Source organism: Scyliorhinus torazame, chromosome 1 (genome assembly GCF_047496885.1).
Source record: "Scyliorhinus torazame isolate Kashiwa2021f chromosome 1, sScyTor2.1, whole genome shotgun sequence".
NCBI lineage: Eukaryota > Metazoa > Chordata > Chondrichthyes > Carcharhiniformes > Scyliorhinidae > Scyliorhinus > Scyliorhinus torazame.
This window is the reverse complement of record NC_092707.1, coordinates 92875921-92896300: the sequence shown is the minus strand read 5'-3', so window position 1 is coordinate 92896300 and position 20380 is coordinate 92875921. Positions and strand designations below refer to the sequence as shown.

Genomic DNA, 20380 nt, shown 5'->3' with positions numbered 1-20380 from the left:
CTCCTGTCTGAGAGCTATAGAGCTGTCCTGCCAGGGGCAAGTGCAAGAACTAATGTTGCTTAACTGGGAATACAGTTGGTGGCTCAGACAAAGGGGGTACCACGTGTCAATTCGTGGAAAGAGGAAACCAGTGAACTGTGTTTAGACCGTTCAGATATTTGAGCTACAAGCCATTCATTCATTTCCTTGAGTGGGTTGTGATTGACAGCTTCCACAACACGCTGTCAGCCTTGCCTCATTCATCTTTTACCTGGTTCAGTAACTCACAAGTGCTGTAAGCACAACGTTTACAAACATCAACCACTTCAAAAAGAGTTAAATGCATTCCAATCATCCTCAGTCAGGCTTGAGTGGTTTTGAAGTGCTCAGCTGGAAATTGACAGCATTTACATCTGGTGGAGCTGAATGGGCAGATCTTGCATTGTGTTGAGAGTGGGGGCGGCCCTCCAATAGACTTTGGGGGCATCTCTGGTCCCAACTTGGGTTCCACCATGTCAGGGCCACGCCGGTAAATACCAGTTGTGATTCCCATCCACGTGATTCCCGGCCTGGAGGACTGGCGAATCGTGCGGACAGGAGAATCTGCATCCTACCGCTGGCGTGCGGGCGCCTACACCGATCCCTCTGCCAACGGGGGCCAGAGCATTAAAAAAACAGATCAGTGCCATTGGAAACCTCGCGGGTTGTGGAGAATTAAGGCCAATATATTATTTCCATGGGGAGTCTGGAATTCGGAGGCACAAATTGGTCTTTGGAGTTTTCGATTCTCCCATTTATGACAGGGGCAAGGGGAAGTGTCTTCTCTCTTTAGTGTTTGGAATTGTCTATCCCGGAAAGCAGTGCCTGCTGGAACTTTGAATAGATTCAAGGTTAGTCAAACAGACTTTGGATCAACAAGGGAATAAATGGGGACAGGAGGGAAAGTGGAGGTTATGTTGCACATGAGCCTCCTTCCCGTACTTCGGTGAACTCGATGCGCCTCTGCTTGTTCTGAGTCTCTGATATTAATGGAAATGGCATGGCACATTCTGTACTTCGGGCCACCTTATCTGAAATAAATCAGACTGGAGTTAAGGCCTGTATGACCACTTACTTGAAAGAAATGCTATTCTTCCTCCTCCAGCATGGGGCAGAACGGTGTCAAAATGGTCAGCACTGTTGCTTCACTACGCCAGGGTCCCAGGTTCGATTCCCGGCTTGGGTCACTGTCGGTGCGGAATCTGTACGTTCTCCCCATGTCTGTGTGGGTTTACTCTGGGTGCTCCGGTTTCCTCCCACAAGTTCTGAAAGATGTGCTTGTTAGGTGAATTGGACATTCTAAATTCTCACTCTGTGTACCCGAACAGGCGCCGGAATGTGGCGACGAGGGGCTTTTCATAGGAACTTCATTGCAGGTTAATGTAAACCTACTTGTGACAATAAAGAGTATTATTATTATTATTACAGAATCGAGGCAGCTCCCAGAGGTGTCCAAACCTGCATCTAACTGCCACATTTCCATGGGAAGTAATAATAATTAATTACACCTACCACCGAATAGTTGTATCACGTGTGTTGCTATACGTTCCAAGCTACCGAATGATCCGCATGCGTTTTATTGTTATTTCAAAGGACCACTGGGTGCCAGAGGATACCATTGCTCTAACCTCCACAATCCTGAGTCAAATTCTGCTCTGAGATTCGGGAGTTCGCAAACTTTCCTTTGTCCCCTTTACGGATTGTTGCATTTCGCTCGATATTTTCTGATATTAGAGTGCAGCTGGGTTAGCACGGTTGCTTCACAGCGCCAGGGTCCCAGATTGGATTCCTGGCTATGGCCACTGTCTGTGCGGAGTCTGCACATCCTCCCCGTGTCTGCCTGGGTTTCCTCCGGGTGCTCCGGTTTCCTCCCACAGTCCAAAGATGTGCAGGTTAGGTGGATTGGCCACGCTAAATTGCCCTTAGTGTTCAAAAAAGGTTAGACTGCGGGTAGGGGTAGAGTGGAGATGTCGGGCTTAAGTAGGGTGCTCTTTCCAAGGGCCAGTGCAGACTCGATGAGCCAAATGGACTCCTTCTACACTGTAAACTCTATGATAACATATTCAGCACTGATTGTCCTGTTCTCTGGACTGAAGTAGGCCCTTCAATGTGTCCTAAGGCGACAGTACAAGGCGTTCCATGCCTCAGTGGAGGATGGGCACAAATTAATTGCACTTTATAATCGAGCAAAGTCTGCATTAATATTTCAGAACATCCATATCATTCAGTTATTCCTCAATATCTGTTCATGTATAAACAACTCTTAGATAAACGAACATCAGCAGCAGATCAGAACAAGCAATGCGTGTGCAGGTAGGTTGGGACAGTGTTAGTGTTTGAGGCGTATGGCGTTTGTGGATGGACCGTGACTGTGTGGACTCCGGTTCGCTGATTCCCCGGTGAGCGGATATCAGCGCGATTGGCGCCGGCACTGTCAGCACGGCACCGGTCGGGGGCCGCTCTATGCAGCACCCCCGCTGATTCTCCGCCTGGGATGGGCCGAGTGGCCGCAAAAAAAAATCCAAGCCCCGCCGGCACCGTCCAAGTGTGGTCTTACCCGGTGGGGCCTTGGCGTGCACCCTTTCGCGTGCGGCCTGGTGGGGGGGGGGAGGGGGAGGCCTCCATTGTGGCCTGGTTCGCCATCAGGGCCGGCGTCTAGGACTGGAGGCCTCCTTTGCTCCGCGCCGGCCCCTGTAGCCCAACGCCATGTTGCGTCGCTGCCGGCGTGGAAAAAGGTAGCCACCGCGCATGCGTGCAATCGTACCGGTCGCAGTGCACATGCGCGCATTCGCGGCGGTCACAGCATGCATACGCAGACCCGCGGCACCTATTTGACGCTGGTACCGGAGCTGGAGCAGCATGGGTTCCTCCAGTGCCCTGTTGGCCTCCTGTAGGGCTCAGAATCGCTGCTACTGGGGGCCTGTTGACGCTGTCGTAAAATGCGACAGTGTTTACGACGGCGTCAAAACGTAGCCTCAGGATCACAGAATCCTGCCCCCGCTATCCGGGGTGCACTGCCAGCGGGAACATAGAATCCCAATGGCCAGAATACTGGCTATGTATGTTTTAATGAAGTCAGCTCTTACTCTTCAAAATTCCAGCCCCCTCGCCTGGCTATCCTTTCCTCATAACACAGCCCACCGCACCACTCCAGGCATTATAAGAGTAAACCTTCTCTGATCTGCTTCTTTCGCAGTTACATCAATCGTGAAAGTTGGTTACCAGTACTGAAAATAATACTCCCCATACGATCTCACTCATCTCAAAATCCATTTTGTTGTGCATCTACAATATTGTGGTCTGAACCAACATGTTACTTGACATAGTAATCTAACACAGTTAGAAACCTAGAATCCATTAAACAAACCCCGCTACTGTATTATTGGAAACCAGATAGGTTAGTTAAATAGTCAGCCTTCATTGTGAGACAATGAAATAATAAATAACTCATTAATCCATGTATCAGGAAGGCTCGTAATATAACTTGCAAAACAAAAAGTTCATCACTTTTATAATTATAAACACTTTATACTTGTATTTATTGCAATTCTTAAACGTGATGGGGATGATAAAATGCAGTCTTCCCAGCCAGGCTGGAATGATAACAAGAACCCGAGACCTTTCGTTAACTTTGACTGAAAAATATGAATAGGCCTTTCTACAAGATGCTTTAATTGTGATTCGCAGGAAGTTTTGTTAACCAAGTATTGTTGAACAAGTATGATAACTCAGGGTAAGAGGTACAGATTCAAAGAAGCCATTATCTTTTAAGTTAAGACAGGGTGCGAACTTAGCTGTAAAAAATGGGTCAACTCTTATTTCAGTGTTGACAAATTATAGACCGATTGGCTATTTTCCAACAATGGATCAAGATGGGTTTTCAACTTCCTCAACGTATAGTGGAAATTTCTCGGGAAGCCACCGTGGATGTTTGACATGTTCTGTTTGTTTTCAGAGCCTTCACTTTACGTCCTGGTCTGAGAGGAGTGGGGAGAAATCTGTTTAATTGTTAATTTTAAATGTTCTCCTTTTACTGTTAATTACTGCTAACTACAGTTAATCAACACTATTTTTTATCTTGCTGACCTGTTACCTTTTTCATGTTTAATAAACTTTCTGAATTCACCATTTAAAGTTTTATTTTTTGCCATGGCGTTGAGTCAGCAGACCTGATATGATTTACAATAGGAAAGTTATTGCAAACAAGTGAACAGCATAAATCTTAGCTAAACACTAATACCCTGTGCAGCTGAAGCATAAATTCCCGACATGTGTATTCAATTCCTCTCGCAATTAACGGTAATGTTTTATTAGCTTTCTTAATTACTTGCTGTACCCACATACTAGTCTTTTATGGTGCTTATGCGAGGATACCTAGATCTATCTGCACTTCTGAGCTCTGCAATCTCTCACCATTTAGATTACATTAGTTTCACATTTTGTCACATTGTATTCTCCATTTGCCAGATATTTTGCACACCCATTTAATCTATCCATATATTGATGTAACCTCCTTTTGTCCTCTTCACAACTTACTTTGCTACCTATTTTTGTGTCATCAGCAAATTTGGCAACCATAATTTCTATAGATTGCAAACAGTTGAGGTCCCAGCACTGATCTCTGTGACCTGGAAAAGATACATTTATGCATACTCTCTGCTTCCATTGAGCTGTAAGTCCCGTAAATCAAGTGGTTCCCCTATATCCACAGTACAGGTTACTTCTGCAAAATACTATAATAAGTTGGTTAAACATAATTTTCATTGCAGAAAATTGTTGAATCTGCCTGACTATGTTGCGCTTATCTAAGTGCCCCTTTTTAACTTCTTTAAAAATAACTTCTAACATTTACCCTGGAACAGATGCTGAGCTAACTGATGTGCAATTTCCTGCTTTCTCCATTCCTCCTTTTTTGAATAAAGGAGTTACATTTGCTATCTTCGAATCTAATAGTACCTTCTCCAAATCTAAGGAGTTTTGGACAATTCAACCCTATCTCACAAGTTACTTCCAGCAGGAGCCAGGCTCTTGTCAACCTGGAGCTCCTGCAATTAGCTCAATGTCACCTCTTTGGTGACTGTAAATTTCCCGAGTTTCTTCCTCCCTTCCAGTTCCTGCTTTATGGTTACATCTGGGAAGTTACCTGTATCCTCTCGTGAAGACAAATGCAAAATAATTGTTCTGCCATCTGTTGTTTTCTATTATGAATTCTCCAGGCGTACTTTCTATAGCATCAACACTCACTTTGATAACTCTTTTATTTTTAAACATTTGTGAAAGAAAGACCACTTACTGGCGGTGTTTATATTTCTGGCTAGCGTCTTATAGTACCCCCCCCCCCCCCCCCCACCCCCGCCAAGGAATCTTTTAGTTATCCTTTTCTGCTCCTTGTATTCTCTCCAACTTTCCGACCTGCTACCTATGGTTACAGACCGGAGTTCTCCGGCAATTGGGATTCTCTGTTCCCGCCAGCAGCGCACCCCGCCCATGGGTTTCCCAGCACAGTGGGGTGGCTTTAATTGGAATTCCCTTTGAAAAACAGTGGGAGTAGAGAATCCCGCCGCCAGCGAGTGGCGCACCGCCGAGAAACGCGCGGCTGGGGGAACAGAGTATCCAGTCGTAGATATTTTTCCTTTAACTTCGAAAAGATCTTTAGCCTTTCTAGGTAACCATGGATGCTGGGTCTGCCCTTGGACTGCTTCTTACTCGTTGGAATATATCATTTCTGAGAATTCTGAAATATCCCCTTAAATGTTTGCCAATGCATCTCGATGCACCTAATGCGTAACCGAATTTGCCAATTTTCTTCATCCAGCTCAACTTTCATAACCTCAAAAATACCTTTATTTATGTCTCAAATCAAAATGAAAGTAAAAATCGATCATATTGTAGTCTTTGCCCCTCCGCGTGTCCTCAGTGTGTGATCGTTATCCCATTTCATCCCCAATATCACTTCGAGTATACTCCACTCCAGAAACTGTGCAGAATGAATCCTCCATGTAGGCTCGGCTTACCCATTGACTTTTCCAGTGTATATGTAAATTAAAATCTCCAATGATTATTGCCATGCCTTTCCGACAAGCTCCAGTTATGTATTTCTTTATGTCCCACCATACCATGTGGTTAATGTTTGGGGGCCGGTACAGCAATCTCACAAATGACATTTTGCAATTACCCTTTTTCAACTCTATTAAAAACCATTTCCACAGCCTGGTTCCATGAACTGATGCCATCCCTCTCTTTTGTGCTGACATCGTAGTTACCTGATAGAACCACTTCACCCGATTTTCCTCGTTTTCTGGCCCTCCTAAATATGCTGTGCCCTTCAATATTCAGGTCTTCCTGCCTTCCCCTTTATGTCCAAAGTAAACGAAAGCTGGCGTCTCACAGCTTTCACGACTTTTCGACACAGTCTCACAAGTCAGTGCTCAATGAGCATCTACAGTTTGCATCATCTTTTGGTAGGAGACCAGTTTGTTGCGAGCGCATGTAGCGAAATCCCGTGATTCCAAGGTCTCTATAATGTACACGATATTTCCCATCAGAACCGCATTGAAAGGGCAGCACGGTGGCGCAGTGATTAGCATTGCTGCCTCATGGCGCCGAGGTCCCAGGTTCGAACCCGGCTCTGAGTCGCTGTCCCTGTGGAGTTTGCAAATTCTCCCCGCATTTCCGTGGGTTTCGCCACCACAGCCCAAAGATGTGCAGGCTACGTGGATTGGCCACGTTAAATTGCCCCTTCATTGGAAAAAATGAATTGGGTACTTAAATTTTTTTTTTTTAATTCAAAAAAGAACCGCATTGAAATTGATGCAGTTTGCTAGCTATGGTGTGCAGTTTCCATTCAAAGCTGAAATAAAAAGCTACGCTTCATTCAGGCTATTTGGAAGACTTAGTTATCAGAACATTGTGATCAGGAATTATGCTGTGATCCCGGTCGGATTTTAAAACTGAATGAGGTCTTCGGGGCGATTAATCTTAAACTGAAATGAAATGGAAATCACTGGGGCTTGAATAAGGAGATACGATATCTGCTCGCAGTCTACTCAGCACGTTGGCTTGATCTTACATACAACTGAACAATGTTTAATTATTTAAACCCCATTAGGTTAACAGTTTCCTTTATTTCGTTTGCACGAATTCCAATTGATTATCAATGAAAAAGACTTTAAATTGTAAAATATATATATTTAAAATCAAACAATGGAACTTCATATGAACTCAATCAGTGTCGCCACTGGAAAATTGCCAATGCAATTTCTCCACAACGATTTCAGAATGTCATTAATAGTCTGATATTCAACGTTGCCAACATTAACTTTTACAAACGTCAATCAGACTAATTCCAAAGATCCAATGAACGGCCACGACCTGAAAGATATTTGCATATACAATAGATGCGAACGTGATATCCGGTTGTGCAAATGTTCTTAAAGAGAGGTTTCGGTGCTGCCGAATTTTTAGGTTCGGGTAGCGAAATATTTTGTCGTGACCTTGATAATAATCTACAGAATGTGTGAGTGGCTTCGCGTTCTCATGGCCCTGGTGCTTTGTTTGCAAAGTGAGTACGGGGATTCGGAACGATTATTTTAAATTTCTTTGTATTTTGCTGATCGGGGGCAGTGTTTAAACTGGTTGGATTTGAATTACAAGTATTTCCCACTGTTTACAGAAGGGTCGCTAAACAATAACTTTTTATTTCTCTAGGTACCAACGCCGGGCATGTGCTAACTCAGCCCCCGTCTATCTCAACTTCACTGGGGAAAACGGTCACAATCACTTGCACCCTGTCCGGAGGCAGCATGAACAACTACTATACGAGCTGGTACTGGCAGAAACCCGGCAGTGCCCCTGTGTTTGTCTGGAGGGACTATGATTCTTCCAGAGGTCCGGGGATTCCTGTTCGATTCACTGGATCAAGGGTCACATCGACGAATGTTATGCATTTAACCAATTCCAATGTAATGGCCGAGGATGTCGCTGATTATTATTGTGGCGCCTGGGATATCAATGCTGGTGGATTCACTTTCGGGAAAGGAAGTAAACTGAATCTGGGCGGTAAGTGCAATTTTCGACATGGACATGTAAGATTTTTAAATTTCTAGATTCGAAGTTCTAAATCAATCCAATAACAGCCAATATCTGGAGCAAACATTGATCATTCATTAGCTCGTGCTGTTTCCAGATAGGTGCGCCTCAATTTTACCGCCCAAATGCTCGAGAAAATGTCACATGAAGTAGGTGTTTTAAATTTTTAGGGATTTTCTCCCTGTAGAACGGCATTGCAATTGAGCTTACCCCAGTTTAATTACAATACTTTTATAATGCATGTTGATCTGCATGTGACGCTGATGAGGTTCATGCAGATAATTATTATTTACTTATATGTACCTTGCTATGATTCGTTCCTCTTTTAGGCTTTAGAAATATATTAAGCAAAACCATAGAATAGAATCATAGAAATTACAATGCAGAACGAGGCCATTCGGCCAATCGAGATTGCACCGGATAGAGCACCCTACTGAAGCCCACTCCTCGACTCTATCCCCGTAACCCAGTAACACCACCTAACCTTTTGGCCATTAATGGGCAATTTAGCATGGCCAATCCATCTAACTTACTCATCTTTGGACTGTGGGAGGAAACCGGAGCACCTGGAGAAAACCCATGCAGACATGGGGCAAAACTGCAAACTCCACACAGTCACCCGAGGCTGGAATTGAACCTGGGTCCCTGGAGCTGTGAGGCTGCAGTGCTAACCACTGTGACACCGCTGATCAATGTGAAATATTTTATAATTATCCCACATGGTGTTATTATGCAGTAGACATCAGAAAGTTGGAGTGTGTGCATCTTCTGGGCAAATTCACTCCTCTTTAGATTCAATAGTAATGGTTTAGTTTCGGGAGCAGCATGGTGGCGCAGTGGTTAACAATGCTGCCTCACGGTGCCGAGGTCCCAGGTTCGATCTTGGCTCTAGGTCACTGTCCGTGTGGAGTTTGCACATTCTCCCTGTGTTTGCATGGGTTTCGCCCCCAATACCCAAAGATGTGCAGGATAGGTGGATTGGCCACGCTAAATTGCCTCTTAATTGGAAAAAATGAATTGGGTACATTAAATTTTTTTAAAAAAGAAATGGTTTAGCTGGTGCTACGTTTTCAACATCGTGTTTTATGCCAGTCATATATACATAACTTCACCAGTAAGTAATAAAGAACAATAATACATCCTGATTATTTTAATTGTTTTTAATATCAATTGCTCATTTTAACAAGTTATTGATCTTTTTCAAAATAGGGTATTGTGATTATGAGAGATAAAATGGAAGTAGTGGTTTTTGTCTTACCAGAAAAGTTATAGATGGAGATAATGTTCCCTATTTAATGTGGCTCAATTTCTTTTAAAGAAACTAGAAAATATTAGCAGTAGGGAGATTAGTTGAATTCGATCAAATGAAACTTCCTGGGCAATTATAATCTCTGATCGCGATCAAGAATTCCGGAAAAATGTTTCCTACAATTGGACAAATCTTTTCCGCTCTCCTGTTTCCTAAGATGATTGTGGTTATAGGAGGGTGCAGAATGTAGCTCCTCTGCCATTCATGGGCCAATACTCTTTCCCCATCTTTCTCAACACATCCTTGCAGCATTAGGCTAAATATCAGCGGCAGGATTATCTATTGGCTGATGCCAGAAAATGCAATTGGGCGGGAAATAGGTTCTGATATCAAAATCGTGGTGGGTGCCAATTTCATGCCAAATTGGGCACAGAAGGTCATTGCTACAGCCTGCAAGGTAGCCATGCAGCTGTGCAAGCCGCTGACAGCTCACTTTGAACTTTGGTAGCCATGATGTGGAGATGCCGGCGTTGGATTGGGGTGAGCACAGTACAAAGTCTTACAACACCAGGTTAAAGTCCAACAGGTTTGTTTCGATGTCACTAGCTTTCGGAGCGCTGCTCCTTCCTCACCTGAGGAAGGAGCAGCGCTCCAAAAGCTAGTGACATCGAAACAAACCTGTTGGACTTTAACCTGGTGTTGTAAGACTTCGTACTTTGAACTTTGGGCCACAGGTCATTTAGGTGTCCCCTAAAGGCCACCCCGCTAGGTGCCCTCTGGCCCCAGCCAACCCATCAGCTGTATCGGAGTGCTCCAGCACATGCAGTGCCATCTTGGGCTGGGATGGTGTGTGGGGAGTGAAGTGTGTATACGGGTCTGCAGCTTGTCAGCCTCCAGAGTGTCAATGACCGACCCAGCGCACCCGCACCGTTTCTCATTGGAATCCATTGTGTTCCACGTGGCGCCAGTGCCAACCCCTCCACAGTCACTGAATCAGTCCAAGTTCGGCATCAATTTTCCTGGCAAACTCCAGGAATCCTGGCGTCAACACTTTGGGCGGGATTCTCTTGCTGCCTCTCTGCTGGCTACTGGAGTGTCCAGCCCGAGGTCAATGGATTTCTTCATTGTCGGCGTCTCGCCCGCGGGCGGGGCGGAAGAATCCAGCCCTTAGTCTCAGGAAGGAAGAATCCAGCCCCCAATGCCGATCCCACGCAGATCTCACGACCACCGAGAGACTCGCCCCTTGCAATCTGATTCATTTTATCTGAATACTACCGCGGGTTCAGTAAATAAATAGAAACCCCAGATTCAAGCGAATATTCACAATCTGTTTGGGCTGTTCATGAGCAGCAAAATGTCACAGTTCGTCATCTTTTCTCCCCGCCCCCCGCATGCCTTCCGGAAAAGAAGCAGATTGTTATTTCCAGCGTCTTGCTACATTTACTACCACGGCGCTTCATATATGGAGCGATAACATGCCCCTCATTATCCCTTTAAAGTAATAGGAACAAACAGAAATATTTAGCTTTCGGCAGCAGATCATGTGGGTAGAGAGCTCAACTCTGAACCATCTGGGAGCGTTTAGATTACACGATGCCTCGCGCCTGAATTGCCCGCTACGAATCAGAAGCGAATGAAAAACAAACCAGGCATTCGGCTGGTTCTCCGAAAGATAGAAGAAATTGGGACACATTTCTCTGGAAATTGAGAGCTGCGAAAGTGGGTGCAGGGTGTTGGCACGAGTTAATACCGCGCAAGGACATGAATACAGAGTCTGACAGTACAGATCTGGACTCGATATTTTAATCTTGGTGTTTCTCCAAATGCAGAGTGTGCAACTATTACACCGTCACTAATAACGTCAGTACAGAATCGGAGATGTATCTCTTTACGCGGAGATGTGTAATTCGCCGCCGCATGGAGTGGGCGAGAAGAACAGTGCTAATATTGTTAGGGGGAAATTAAATAAATACACCAGAGGGAAATGGAAAGAATAATTTGTAGATAGACGTAGAGGAGGCTGGGTGAGAGGAGACTCAGATGGGGCAAGAATATCGGGATAGTCCAGTTGGAGAGGACGGCCTGTTTCTCTGCTGAATTTCGGATGTAAAATGCCAACAAAGGCTGTCGCTGCTGAGCACTGTTAAATTTACATCGCAATCTGCACAGCTAATCTGCACCGAGCATTGCAGGAAAATGCGAAGGAAACAAACTGGTGATATTCAGGGTTTAATCTGAATTAGAATGAATAGTCTGTCAGTTTCATTATTCAAAATGCTCGATGCCCTCTGATCTTGTTCAATTCATCACATAGTTTTCTCGGTCTGTGGACTTTCTGTGATTAGTTAAGGCACATTGAGAATCTTCCATTGCATGACAGACAACTTGCACAGTTTGATAGAAAAAATATTTCGACTGTTTGCATCTAATTCGCAGCAGATCTTCAATCGTTGTTTCTCTTTCTCTTTCCAGCGCCGCTGGCACCCTCGGTCTCCGTCCTCCCGCCTTCACCAGTTCAAATCAAAGGGAAGAACACGGCGACCCTGGTGTGTTTTCTGAACGGCTTCAAGCCGGGAGTCGCAGACATTGAATGGACTGTAGACGGCAGTATCAGAGGAAATGGGGTTGAGACCAGTCGGATTCAGCAGGAGGCGGACAACACGTTCAGTGTGAGCAGTTATCTGACTCTGTCCGCCGCAGAGTGGAACTCACACGAGCTTTACTCCTGTGTGGTTAAACACGAGGCTCTGGCAAACCCGCTGAAAACAAGTATCTCGCGGTCCAGCTGTTTGTGATGCAATAATCTTGAGTTTTATTCTATTGTAACCTGAGTAAGCTTCGGAAGGGCAAAATTGGAAGTTAATGGTGAATAATTATTTTAAATGTTGCATTTGGATATAAAATAGCCATGTCCAATTAGTTTATGTGATATTATTGTGTGTAACATGGGGATGTGCTGACTCTGCAGTAATCTCACCTTTGCACCACAACAGGACAATAAAATGATTCTTTCAGTGTCTCAGTTGATGATATTATTTTCTTGCTTCAATTCCGATTTATGAATAGTTTAAATCTCCTAACCGCGAGACGATATTCTTTATACTAGTTTGAACATTTACATAGAACAGTCGAACACTTGACCGGAATAACGAATTTGCAAAACATTTTTAAAAAACTATTTTTATTCTCCTCATTTTCCACTTTTTCATCAAATATACACCCAACAAAAGATAACCAACAATAACAAATACAATCGCAATATCCCAACCAACAACCCCTTTGTCATACAAACCCAAACATCCCAAATACAAAACAAGAAAGACAAAAAGAGAATCCACGGTCATCCCATACATGATAAACAACAAATAATACACTCAACACCCCGCCCCCCCCCCCCCCCCAACACCCTCCTCCCCTAATGTTTGATTGCCTCCAATTCTTGAAAGTGCATGATAAACAAGCCCATGAATTCCATTCTCCCCGTCAGCTCGAACCTCATCTTCATGAGCATCAACAATTCCAGCAGGTCCCCCCACGCTTGTGGCACAGGGTGTAGAAGCTGACCTCCACCCCAACAGGATCCGCCTTCAGGCAATCAGCAAGGTGAAGGCTAAGACATCTGTCCCCACACCCGGCTGCAGCCCAGGCTGATCCGACACCCCAAATATGGCTTCTGGCAGCCCTGGTTCGAACCTCACATGCACCACCCCCGAGATGACCTTAAAGACCCTGTTAGCTTCCATATTTCTTACTATTAATAACCACAATGCGTGAGTGTGTTCCGTGTATTGGACAAATGACCACACAACCAGTATTTTAGTACAATTATAGTTTATCATCAAACATAGGATTAGTTCTATACTTACTAACTTACACGCTACTACACATTGGACTATATAGCCGTCTAAAGAACCTTTACTTAACTTTCAAGTGACCAGCTCTGTGCAGGTTAGATAAGGCCTTTATCTGATTCCCCACGTCAGGCGGCTGGAAGTTGTCTGGTTCGTCTAGGTGGAGGTTCGTCCTTCAGGGGGAGATCGCAGGTCCTTGAATTTGGCTGGTCAAGTTGCTGCAGTTGGTAGACAGAAGCCTGTCCCAAAGGAAGCAGAGCATTGGTCGTGCAGTTCTTCTTATCCTCCGATCTTTCACGCTCTTTTGGGTAGTCCCAGGTAGGGATCCAGTGGATCGATAGAATTTCAATCACCCAAATCGATTCTGGCCAATTAGGGGTGGGTACCTCGATGGCTCGGCGAGTCCTAGTTCTTATTGTCCAAGGCGGGTATGCATTCCCAAATAAGGTGAATCGGCGACCCTGAGTCTGCTAGTAATGTTATATTTCAATCTGAGCCCCATTTTCCTGGGAGATCTGCAAGTGATCTCTAGCTGGTGCGAGTTTCTGTATCGGTCTGGGCTGTTATTTGCAAATACACACAAGTGGTGTCTTGTCTGTGTCGAACCTGGCCACAATTCCCATCATCCTTTGCATGCAGGCATTTTAGTTGGCCACATATCCATCTTCTTGATCCTGAATGCGAAGCCTGGTGGATCACAGACTCGAATCAATACCTGCCCTGCATTCCCCATTCACCTGTCGGTCAATCAAGGTCCTACTCTACTCTAACCAAAATACATCACACAAATTTACCAAATTCATTCGTACATACAGTTCATAAATGTCATTACTAACTACAATTTAATTTTAAATTAAATTCATTTAAAGCATTTCTAAATGAAATTCATTTCAAAGACAGTTCATTTCTAAGCAAACCTACTCTCATGCTGCTTGCTCGTTCATTCATAAGACTATAAGACAGAGGAGCGGTAGTAAGGCCATTCAGCTCATCGAGTCCACTCCACCATTCAATCATGGCTGATTTCAACTCCATTTACCCGCTCTCTCTCCATAGCCCTTAATTCCACGAGAAATCAAGAACTTATCAACTTCTGTCTTAAAGACACTCAACGTCCCGGCCTCCACCGCCCTCTGTGGCAATGAATTCCACAGACCCACCACGCTCTGGCTGAAGAAACTTCTCCTCATCTCTGTTCTAAAGTGACTCCCTTTTATTCTAAGGCTGTGCCCCCGGGTCCTAGTCTCCCCTGCTAATGGAAACAACTTCCCTACGTCCACCCTATCTAAGCCATTCATTATCTTGTAAATTTCTATTAGATCTCCCCTCAACCTCCTAAACTCCAATGAATATAATCCCAGGATCCTCAGACGTTCATCGTATGTTAGGCCTACCATTCCTGGGATCATCTGTGTGAATCTCCGCTGGACCCGCTCCAGTGCCAGTATGTCCTTCCTGAGGTGTGGGGCCCAAAATTGCTCACAGTATTCTAAATGGGGCCTAACTAATGCTTTATAAAGCTTCAGAAGTACATCCCTGCTTTTATATTCCAAGCCTCTTGAGATAAATGACAACATTGCATTAGCTTTCTTAATTACGGACTCAACCTGCAAGTTTACCTTTAGAGAATCCTGGACTAGGACTCCCAAGTCCCTTTCACTTCAGCATTATGAATTTTGTCACCGTTTAGAAAATACTCCATGCCTCTATTCTTTTTTCCAAAGTGCAAGACATCGCACTTGCCCACATTGAATTTCATCAGCCATTTCTTGGACCACTCTCCTAAACTGTCTAAATCTTTCTGCAGCCTCCCCACCTCCTCCATACTACCTGCCCCTCCACCTATCTTTGTATCATCGGCAAACTTAGCCAGAATGCCCCCAGTCCCGTCATCTAGATCGTTAATATATAAAGAGAACAGCTGTGGCCCCAACACTGAACCCTGCGGGACACCACTCGTCACCGGTTGCCATTCCGAAAAATAACCTTTTATCCCAACTCTCTGCCTTCTGCCTGACAGCCAATCGTCAATCCATGTTAGTACCTTGCCTCGAATACCATGGGCCCTTATTTTACTCAGCAGTCTCCCATGAGGCACCTTATCAAAGGCCTGTTGGAAGTCAAGATAGACAACATCCATTGGCTCTCCTTGGTCTAACCTATTTGTTATCTCTTCAAACAGGTTTGTCAGGCACAACCTCCCCTTACTAAATCCATGCTGACTTGTCCTAATCCGACCCTGCACTTCCAAGAATTTAGAAATCTCATCCTTAACAATGGATTCTAGAATCTTGCCAACAACCGAGGTTAGGCTAATTGGCCTATAATTTTCCATCTTTTTCCTTGTTCCCTTCTTGAACAGGGGGGTTACAACAGCGATTTTCCAATCCTCTGGGACTTTGCCTGACTCCAGTAACTTATGAAAGATCATAACTAACGCCTCCACTATTTCTTCAGCTATCTCCTTTAGAACTCTAGGATGTAGCCCATCTGGGCCTGGAGATTTATCAATTTTTAGACCTCTTAGTTTCTCTAGCACTTTCTCCTTTGTGATGGCTACCATATTCAACTCTGCCCCCTGACTCTCCTGAATTGTTGGGATATTACTCATGTCTTCTACTGTGAAGACTGATGCAAAGTACTTGTTTAGTTCCTCAGCTATTTCCTTGTCTCCCACCACTAGATTACCAGCGTCATTTTGGAGCGGCCCAATGTCTACTTTTGCCTCCCGTTTGCTTTTAATGTATTTAAAGAAACTTTTACTATCATTCCTAATGTTACTGGCTAGCCTACCTTCATATTTGATCCTCTCTTTCCTTATTTCTCTCTTTGTTATCCTCTGTTTGTTTTTGTAGCCGTCCCAATCTTCTGACTTCCCACTACTCTTTGCCACATTATAGGCTTTCTCTTTTGTTTTGATGCATTCCCTAACTTCCTTTGTCAGCCATGGCTGCCTAATCCCCCCTCTGATAACCTTTCTTTTCTTTGGGATGAACCTCTGTACTGTGTCCTCAATTACTCCCAGAAACTCCTGCCATTGCTGTTCTACTGTCTTTCCCACTAGGCTCTGCTCCCAGTCGATTTTCGTCAGTTCCTCCCTCATGCCCCTGTAGTTACCTTTATTTAACTGTAACACCTTTACATCTGATTCTACCTTCTTTCTTTCAAATTGGAGATTGAATTCTACCATATTATGATCACTGCCTCCTAAGTGTTCCCTTACTTTAAGATCTTTAATCAAGTCTGGCTCATTACATAACACTAAGTCCAGAATGGCCTGTTCCCCCGTGGGCTCCATCACAAGCTGTTCCAAAAAGCCCTCCTGTAAACATTCAATGAATTCCCTTTCCTTGTGTCCACTGGCAGCATTATTTAACCAGTCCACCTGCATATTGAAGTCCCCCATGATCACTGTGACCTTGCCTTTCTGACATGCCCTTTCTATTTCGTGGTGCATTTTGTGCCCCTGGTCCTGACCACTGTTAGGAGGCCTGTACATAACTCCCATTATGTTTTTTTTGCCTTTGTGGTTCCTCAACTCTACCCACACAGACTCCACATCATCTGACCCTATGTCGTTTAGTGCTATTGATTTAATTTCATTCCTAATTAACAAGGCCACCCCGCCCCCCTCATGAACTTATTTAAAACACAAAATTTAAAACAGCAGCATCATATTTCATCCGACTTATCCTTAACAAGGGCAGCACGGTAGCCTTGTGGGTAGCACAATTGCTTCACAGCTCCAGGGTCCCAGGTTCGATTCCGGCTTGTGTCACTGTCTGTGCGGAGTTTGCACATCCTCCCCGTGTATGCGTGGGTTTCCTCCGGGTGCTCCGGTTTCCTCCCACAGTCCAAAGATGTGCGGGTTAGGTGGATTGGCCATGATAAATTGCCCTTAGTGTCCAAAATTGCCCTTAGTGTTGGGTGGGGTTATTGGGTTATGGGGATAGGGTGGTGGTGTTGACCTTGGGTAGGGTGCTCTTTTCAAGAGCCGGTGCAGACTCGATGGGCCGAATGGCCTCCTTCTGCACTGTAAATTCTATGATAAACATTAACACAAAGGCACAAATGGTTAATTTTTGCAGCGGTTGTTTCCATTCGTTCATGAGGTATAAATTTTCAGGGTATCCTTGATTGTCCTCCGAAAAGGGGAGTTTGTACTGTGTATATCTGTGCGATGGTGACTCTTGCCTTCCACCTGTGGAGCTGGGAGGATGCCAATATATATTACTGCAATCAGGAGCAGGACTTCGGCTCGGTGGGAGATGAGGCATATTAAGGGGTGATTTCAAAGGGGCTGTGGTTCTAATTTCTAATGTCTTCCCACCAGGCGGGGGTCTAGGTCTCGGGTTCTAACAATTGTCAGGTGATATCCTGACTCGTGGTGGTCTCGGTTTCTATTGATTGTCGGGTGGAGGTGTTTGGGGCAGGCTTAGGTCCCATCCTGACTTTGTACAGGGCCAAGATAGCCTTAGTGAGTGTCCCAGGGCATCTTTGTCCAATTCCCAATCCTTTTTCTGGGCCTTTTGCTAAACATCCAATTTCAGGGCACCCTTCATTTGGAAATTCGCACCAATCCCCTTTTCAAGTTTTGCTGATATAGCATTCTGATGTGGTCCCATTGGGCCTTTTGTAAATTGCCCTTTGATTGTTATGTTGGGGTTTGATGCTTATGTTGGGGTTTATCCATAATGTACCGTCCTCACATTCCCCTGCACTAGGTGGTGCAAACCATAGATACCCTGGGGGTAAAGAGTTCATATTTTCCTGTGAGCCGAGTCCGGTGGCTCCAACAATGGATGAAAATGTTGATGAGGAGGACGGTTCCTGGCTTCATCCTGTGGTCTTGTCTGTCGTCCGTGTAGTTCAAGGGAATGAAGCATAGTATCGTGTTGTTATCTTTTTTTAAACATCTGTATTTATTACTCTTTCCTTCTTATTTCAATCACCCGTTCTAATCGTGTTGATTGTCACCATGCGTGACTCTCCCATTTTGTTTTAAGTACGTTTAGGAGAGAGACCAAATATGCAAATTACAGTGCAGGAAATTAAGTATGCGCGTTTCTCACAGGCTGTCTGGGCCAAGGCTTAGAGTGGTTAGACACTTTCTTCGACCAGACGCTATTTTGATCACAACCATGTGTGGTTGAGGCTTTGCTTAACCAGCCGAATTTTAGGGCGGCCAGTTTTATAAAGTTTCGGCCCGGGAGGACAGAGGAGTTTATCGTGGCACAGAGGTTCCAACCTTGTGAGGGCTGAATTTTAGGGCAGCCCGTGTTTCTATAGCAGCAGTGATCAACAACCATCGTGTCTTAAGTGTAAATAGCATGTGGGATTGACCCAAAGAGGTCTGGAAAGAAAGGGTTGAAGAGGCAAGGGTTTAGAGTGGACAGAGCATTGTGGGAAATACATTTGTAATCCCACAACCAATCAGAGAGTATAGATCAGACTTGAAGAGAAGATTAAGACCTGGCCAGGTCTATGTAGCGTGTAGAAAGCCATTCCAGATAATATAAAGGTGCCGTGAGGTGCGTATGGTCCGCTGCAGGTGATGAATATGTGGGACCCACGGGTAGGGTGGGGAAAATCCTGTTTCTCCACTACCTGAGCATTACTTGACCATTCTGGAGTACCCAGGTAGAGCGCGGATTAGTGCTGTGTCTCCCTACCTGAGTGACCATGAAGAACAGGAAGAATTTGTAATCATGTGGGTTCGGTTTTATTTTATTTCGCCGATGTACAATGAGGCGGGAAGCGGGCAAAGTGGCCATGGCCTACTGTATTGTTAATTCAGTGGTGTACTTTTACGAATGAGTACTTGCCTACATGAGTTAAAAACATGGTGTGAAAAGAGAAAATCAAAGAAGAAGAGATAGGAGGGCATGCTCCATCAGAAATTGGACACCTTAATTCTTAGTCGGCGTCCGCTTATCATCATCGGGACACCTCAGATATTTGCTTAGAACAGTGCATGCCTCAACTGTTCTGTTAAAATCCCAAGAAGAGGCTCATTCACTGAATCACCTGCCTCCCCTGGCCGCCAGACGAGTATCTGCAGATTGACATTACTTGGCCGTTAGCTGTGTGGTTCTGTGAGTCATCTGACCCGTCTGTTCTTACCATTCTATGAGCAGGGTCACGGTACCACAGCGGAGTGTGAAATGAAAATGAAAATGAAAATCGCTTATTGTCACAAGTAGGCTTCAAATGAAGTTACTGTGAAAAGCCCCTAGTTGCCACATTCCGGTGCCTGTTCGGGGAGGCTGTTACAGGAGTGTTGGGGGTTTGGGCAAGTATAGTGCCTTGGGTCAGGGAGGTGGAAGCAATGCTACTAGGGGAGTGAGGAAAAATCGGTGATTTGCGCCAGTCAGTCGTGGGGCCTAAGGAAACCATGATGCTGTCTTGAGAAAAGTCAAGCAAGTCCCCTGTTTCAAGTGGGTCGCCAGGGTCTCTATCCTCAGAAAGGGTAATCAGGTCGGTAGAGTCGCTGAGCTCAGAAAGGGTAAACCAGCCACTAGGGTTGCTATCAAGATCAAACAGGTCATCATCTGAGTCAAGTTCAAGTGTGGCGCCAGTATGTGTGGGTGGGGCAAAGGGAAGGGTGTCATCATGAGGGGGGAGTGGTTGGTTGGTGGGCGGGGTGTCATCATCTCCCATTGCCAAGGTCACGTGGTAGGCCTAGTTACATTGGACTCCATACGTTTTGAGTTGATTGATGCGGACCCAACCAGTCTTGCCGTTAGGGTATGCTTTCTTGTAAACAGCGGGGCTTACTTTGTCTGAAATGGTGTAGGGGCCTGCAAATTAAGATGATAGGAAGGAGCACGGGTTACACAGCGAGATCAAAACTTGCTGGCCGATTGTATATTCTATGGGGTGGAGTTTTTGTCAAAGTAGGCTTTACTCTGCCTTTTCCTAGTGCCTAGCCGGACACCAGCTGCCAGTTGTGCTGCTTTAATGTTCTCTGTAATCTGTTGCACTGCTTTTTCGTGGGTGAGAGCAGTTATTGCGGGGTTTTCCAAATCAAACCCTAACAAATACTCAGTTCCTTTCATGGGCCTGCTAGTCATAAGTGTGTGAGGGGGAAAGCCTGTGGAGTTGGGAATCGTGTTCCTAATGAACATGAAGGCGAAGGGAATTACTGTGTCCCAAGGAGTGTTGTTTTGCTGCA

The 20380-nt window shown here is 45.0% G+C and overlaps 1 protein-coding gene and 1 gene segment (V, D, J or C); one reads left to right on the top strand and one right to left on the bottom strand.

Annotated features, from left to right (window-relative positions):
- The window catches only part of LOC140410125 (immunoglobulin kappa constant-like), a 65426-nt gene extending 53054 nt beyond the window's left edge, over nucleotides 1-12372 (top strand). The window contains 2 exon segments of the C gene segment in view: nucleotides 7726-8076; nucleotides 11828-12372. Coding sequence covers nucleotides 7821-8076; nucleotides 11828-12150 — 579 coding nt within the window.
- Nucleotides 1-20380, bottom strand: part of LOC140415419 (uncharacterized) — a 136527-nt gene that overhangs the window by 52878 nt on the left and 63269 nt on the right.